The following is a 5,067-nucleotide window of genomic DNA, read 5'->3' as shown; positions in this document are numbered from 1 at the left end:
AGCCTGCCAGGGTAAAAGCTGCATCCTTCTATCCCTATGTTCTGAACTGGCCAGGGATCTCCGTCTTGGGACACTCCCACACCAGAAGAAAGGATCTGCCTCTAGGGTTGCTTCTCACTGACTGAGCCTCGGTCTCGCTTCTTAAATCCGTTCTTCATCCTGGTCCCTCTCCTGCTCAAAACCCTCCCATGGCTCCATATTGTCCACAGGATAAAGTCCATACTTGGGCTCTGAGAGACCCTGCTATAGGCATGGAGGCCCTATGCTCAGCCAAAGAGGCAGTCAGGGTCTTGGGGTCAGGGACAACACCCCGCCCAACCCATCGAGGTTAGACCTCACCCTGAAGCCTCCCAATCCCCAACGCACCCTGCAGGCAGTGAGGCCCATGCAGAGGTGATAGCACCGTTTTATTCATTAGAATCTGCAAAAAAAGAGGTGGATGGATCAGAGCGTCACTGCAAGCCTGCGTTCAGGGGCTCCACCCGCAGCCAAAGCCCGCCTTCGGCGCGCAGGATCACCTGCGGCTTCAAGCGGGGCTCAGTGTGGTCCGGCAGGAACCGGAAGTGCAGCAGCATCAGTGCCAGGACAGTCTTCATCTCCGCCATGGCGAACGCCTGTCCGATACAGTTCCTGCAGGCGGGAGAGTGGGCTGTGACTGTGCCCAAGACCCGCATTTGGATCCCATCACTCCAGGAACCTGACCCAGGACCCCCAACCACACCCAGCTCAGCCTGAGAGACATAGAGAGGGCTAAGCATGCCTGGGACCCCCAGGTGGACTTGCATGTCCTGGAACCTGGGCAAGACTCCAGCTCCCTCTCAGACCAGCAGATGGAGAAGGGAATTTTGAGCACTCCGCGGACTCCTCTAGGACCTACTCATCCCCATTCTATGGACGTTTTCCCATAAACTGTGAAGGAATGAAGGGGAGATCTGGAACTGGGACCATCTGCAACGTCCTCCTTTTTCGACTCCTGCACCCATCACCCCACCCCTGCCTCAGACACAGGGCGCTCTTACCTGGGCCCTGCGGAGAAGGGAATAAAAGCCAGAGGTGACCTCTCCTTGCTGTTCTCTGGGTCGAAGCGGAAGGGGTCATAGACCTGCAGGTGAGACAAAAGTTTGCTGGGTGGGGTCTCCTAGGTCCAGCAGCCTTGTTGGAGAGACAAATGCGTGTGTTGGGACAAGGTGATGTTGGATTTTCCTCATCAAAATCCTGCCCCCTCCACTAGGAACATTGGAATTGACAAAAAACAAACAAAGAAAAACAAAGTAGAGGCTGGGGGTGGTGGTGGTGAATGAGGAAGGCAGCACCTCAGGATCCGGCCACACAGTTGGGTTGTGATGGACTCCTATAATATTGATCATGCAGATAATGCCTGTGGGAGAGAAGGGGGCAGTCAGGACGAGGACCCCCTGAAGGGCCCATCTTCCTACCTGGGAGGCTCCTCCCCCTGAGGCTGTGGGCACCTTTTGGGATGACTCGGCCATCTGGGAGAACAATGTCCTGTGTGCAGCGTCGGGAGATGAAGGGAGCTGGGGGATGTAACCGCAGGCTCTCCTTCAGGCACATGGTCAGGAAGGGCAGCTGGGCCAGGTTGTCCCTAAGGAAACACCCCAGCCCCAATCATTATCAAGCGAGCGAAGACACAACGCTCCAGCTTCTCTATTTGCAAGTGAGACCTTTTCTCCCTATTATGAAAATAAACTCTACAGGGATCAAACATTTGAGAATTTCAAAAAGCAGAAAACAATTAGAGAAGCAGACAATTAGAAAAGTATCAGAGAAAATTTAGCCAAGCAGTTAAAAATACTCTGAGGAAAACACCCAGAAGCCAGCGGTAAAAGGTTAACAAATTTGCGTAAAAATAAACATTGTCTATGGCAACAAAGCAAACTCAAATGCAAATGAGTAAAAAAACAAAATACCCAGATCCAATGTTTTGCTCTTATTTAGCATGGTACTAGAGATACCAGAACGTTCAATTAGGCAAGGGAAAAAAGAGTCATGCAATTTGAAATGTGGGAGCAAATGTATCATTTTGGCAGATAATGATTTTACACTTAGAAAACACTAGAGGCCCCACTGGAAAACGTTTATAAACATTTAAGATCCAGCAAAGGAGCTGAATTTTCTGCTTACTCTTTCTTCTTTTGCAGTGGTTATTTAAAATTTTAATATTGTGTGCACTTATTTGGTTCAGAATTTGAGAACTTTAAAACAGAATCCACCTCTATGGCCCAATGCCATTTACTTCTCCCCACACATTGCCAGATTATTATTTTTTTAATGTATGCTTTGTGGGCTAATTTTTAGCGTCTTAAAAAATTATATGGAAGCACAGCATCTACTATAGACACTATTATGTATCCTTTTTGGAGGAGTGGGGGGCTAGGATGGAGTCACTGTTGCCCCGGCTGGAGTGCAGTGGCACAATCTCGGCTCACTGCAACCTCCACTCCCAGGTTCAAGTGAATCTCCTGCCTCAGCCTTCCAAGTAGCTGGGACTACAGGCATTCACCACCACAGCCAGCTAATTTTTTTTATTTTTAGTAGAGACGGGGTTTCCCCATGTTGACAAGGCTGGTCTTGAACTCCTGATCTCAAGTGATCTCCCCACCTTGGCCTCATAAAGTACTGGGATTACAGGCATGAACCACTATGCCTGGCATGTATCTTTTCTCATTTAACAGTGTATCACTTTTTCATAGCCCTTGGGATTTATGTCAAAATAAGGTTATTCCTACTCTGGAGCTATGAAATAATTTTCTCATGGTTCCTTCTAGAGCTTTTAGGACTCTTTTAGAAAAAAATGATTAATCTGAACGTTATCTTGGCATAAGACACGAGAACCAGGTTCAGTTGCCTTTTTTCCAGAAGGCTTTCCAGTTGTCCCAAGAACTTTTACTTAATTATCTATATTTTTTCTCTTGATACACAACACCATCTTTAGCATGTACTATGTTCATTGGGCACAGAATTTATTTGCATAAATCATTAGTTTTACCATGTAGAAATAACCATCAACTGAAAACATAATAAAAGAAAATATACTAGTCAAAATAATATAAAATACCTGGATTAAACTTTAAAAGAAACATGAAATCTCTGTATTTCATTATAAATTTCCCTCAATCCAAATAAAACATGTACTTTACCATACAACAAATGTTTGTAAGGGTTGATTTAACAAAAAAAAGAAAAAAAGCCAGTCTGCCAGATATTAAAATCTATTAGAAAGTCACAGTATTGGGAAGCCGAGGTGGGTAGATCACTTGAAGTCAGGAGTTTGGGACCAGCCTGACCAACGTGGTGAAACCTCGTCTCTACTAAAAATACAAAAATTAGCTGGGCATGGTGGACAGTGCCTGTAATCCCAGCTATTCAGGAGACTGAGTCAGGAGAATCACTTGAACCCCGGAGATGGGAGGTTTCGGTAAGCCGAGATTGCACTACTGCACTCCAGCTAGAATCCGTCTCAAAAAAAGCAAAAAGAAAAAAAAAGTCACAGTAATAAAAATGGTCTGGCAATACCATAAAAAAGGATGCATTCAAACGACTAAAAAGGTCAGAGACAGACGTGTGAATAAGTGAAAACTTCCCATCTGCTAAAGGAAGCCCCACAAAGCTCTGGGAAATAGATGGGTAGTGTGGTACAAAAGAAAATATGGACAAATGTAACTTCATAAAAATTAACCCAAAGCACCCCCCAAAAAAGTCAAAAGGCAATCTTTTGCAACAAAAGACAGAAAAAAATCATTAATTGTGGTACACATTCTTATAAGTAAATAAGAAAAAAGAACCCAAAGAAAAACAGCAGAAAATATAAGATGACCACTCCCATAGAAAGAAAGTAAGTGGCTTATCAACTTGGGCAAAAGATGCTCTTTCTCACTCTTATTTAAGAAAATGCTCATTAAAAGATGAAATGTGAAGACTGACAAAAATTTTAAATTTAATAATACAATAATACTATTGGCAAATTTGTGGGAAAGCTTGTGCCATCAAACTCAGCAAATATAGAAATGGATTTGCAATCATTATTACAATTGTAGAATGCAAATGGTCCTTGATTCAGCAATTGCACTTTTGGGAATTTGTCCTGCAGAGATGCTTACACATATGAGCAATGGTCACTGTAGACACATGCCAATTGCACAGGTTTAATTTAGCAAAAGGATGAAACAAGCCAAAAATACATAGATGGGCAGATGTTTAGATAAATATCTATTGGGGGAACCCACCCCCAATATTTCAATGTAGGTTATTTCTATTTTCCTTAAGTGTCAGCCAGCTGAGAAATAAAGAGAGACAGTATAAAGAGAGGAATTTTACAGCTGGGCCACCGGGGGTGACATCACATATTGGTAGGACCGTGATGCCCACCTGAGCCTCAAAACCAGCATTTTTGAAATTTTATTAAGGATTTCAAAAGGGGAGGGGATGTAAGAACTGGAAGTAGGTACAAAGATCACATGTTTCAAAGGGGAAAAAGCAGAACTACTAATAAGGGTCTAACAAAGATCACTTCTGAGGAAACAGGACAAAGGGCAAAAGCAGAACTACTGATAAGGGTCTAACAAAGATCACAAGGCAAACGGCAAAAGCCGAACTGCTGATAAGGGTCTATGTTCAGCAGTGCACGTATTGCCTTGATAAGCATCCCAGACAACAGAAAACAGGGTTTGATAGCAGAGAACCGGTCTGACCACAAATTTACCAGGGCAGAGTTTTCCCCACCCTAGTAAGCCTGAGGGTGCTGTAGGAGACCAGGGTGAATCTCAGTCTTTATCTCAGCCACATAACATAGACATTCCCAGAGTGGCCATTACAGGCCTCCCCCCAGGAATGCATTCCTTTCCCAGGGTATGAATATTCCTTGCTAAGAAAAGAATTTAGCAATATCTTCCCTACTTGTACGTCCATTTGTAGGCTCTCTGCAAGAAGAAAAATAGGGCTCTTTTTGCCCAACCCTGCAGGCAGTCAAACCTTATGGTTGTCTTCCCTTGTTCCCTAAAAATTGCTGTTATTCTGTTCTTTTTCAAGGTGCACTGATTTCATATTTTC

The 5,067-nt window shown here is 44.0% G+C and overlaps 1 protein-coding gene across 1 annotated transcript in view; it reads right to left on the bottom strand.

Moving 5' to 3' along the window:
* Nucleotides 1-410: 410 nt before the first annotated feature.
* Nucleotides 411-5,067, bottom strand: part of LOC105538797 (cytochrome P450 4F12-like) — a gene marked incomplete at its 5' end in the record, with an annotated part of 12,634 nt that continues 7,977 nt past the window's right edge. Inside the window, 4 exons of the mRNA XM_011978734.1 lie at nucleotides 411-630; nucleotides 1,020-1,102; nucleotides 1,314-1,378; nucleotides 1,470-1,603. Of these exons, the coding sequence (XP_011834124.1) occupies nucleotides 453-630; nucleotides 1,020-1,102; nucleotides 1,314-1,378; nucleotides 1,470-1,603 (460 nt within the window). The remainder of the gene's footprint in view (nucleotides 631-1,019; nucleotides 1,103-1,313; nucleotides 1,379-1,469; nucleotides 1,604-5,067) is intronic.

This window comes from Mandrillus leucophaeus, unplaced genomic scaffold (assembly GCF_000951045.1).
Source record: "Mandrillus leucophaeus isolate KB7577 unplaced genomic scaffold, Mleu.le_1.0 Scaffold1992, whole genome shotgun sequence".
NCBI classification, from domain to species: Eukaryota; Metazoa; Chordata; class Mammalia; order Primates; family Cercopithecidae; genus Mandrillus; species Mandrillus leucophaeus.
This window is presented reverse-complemented; position numbering and strand designations above follow the sequence as displayed.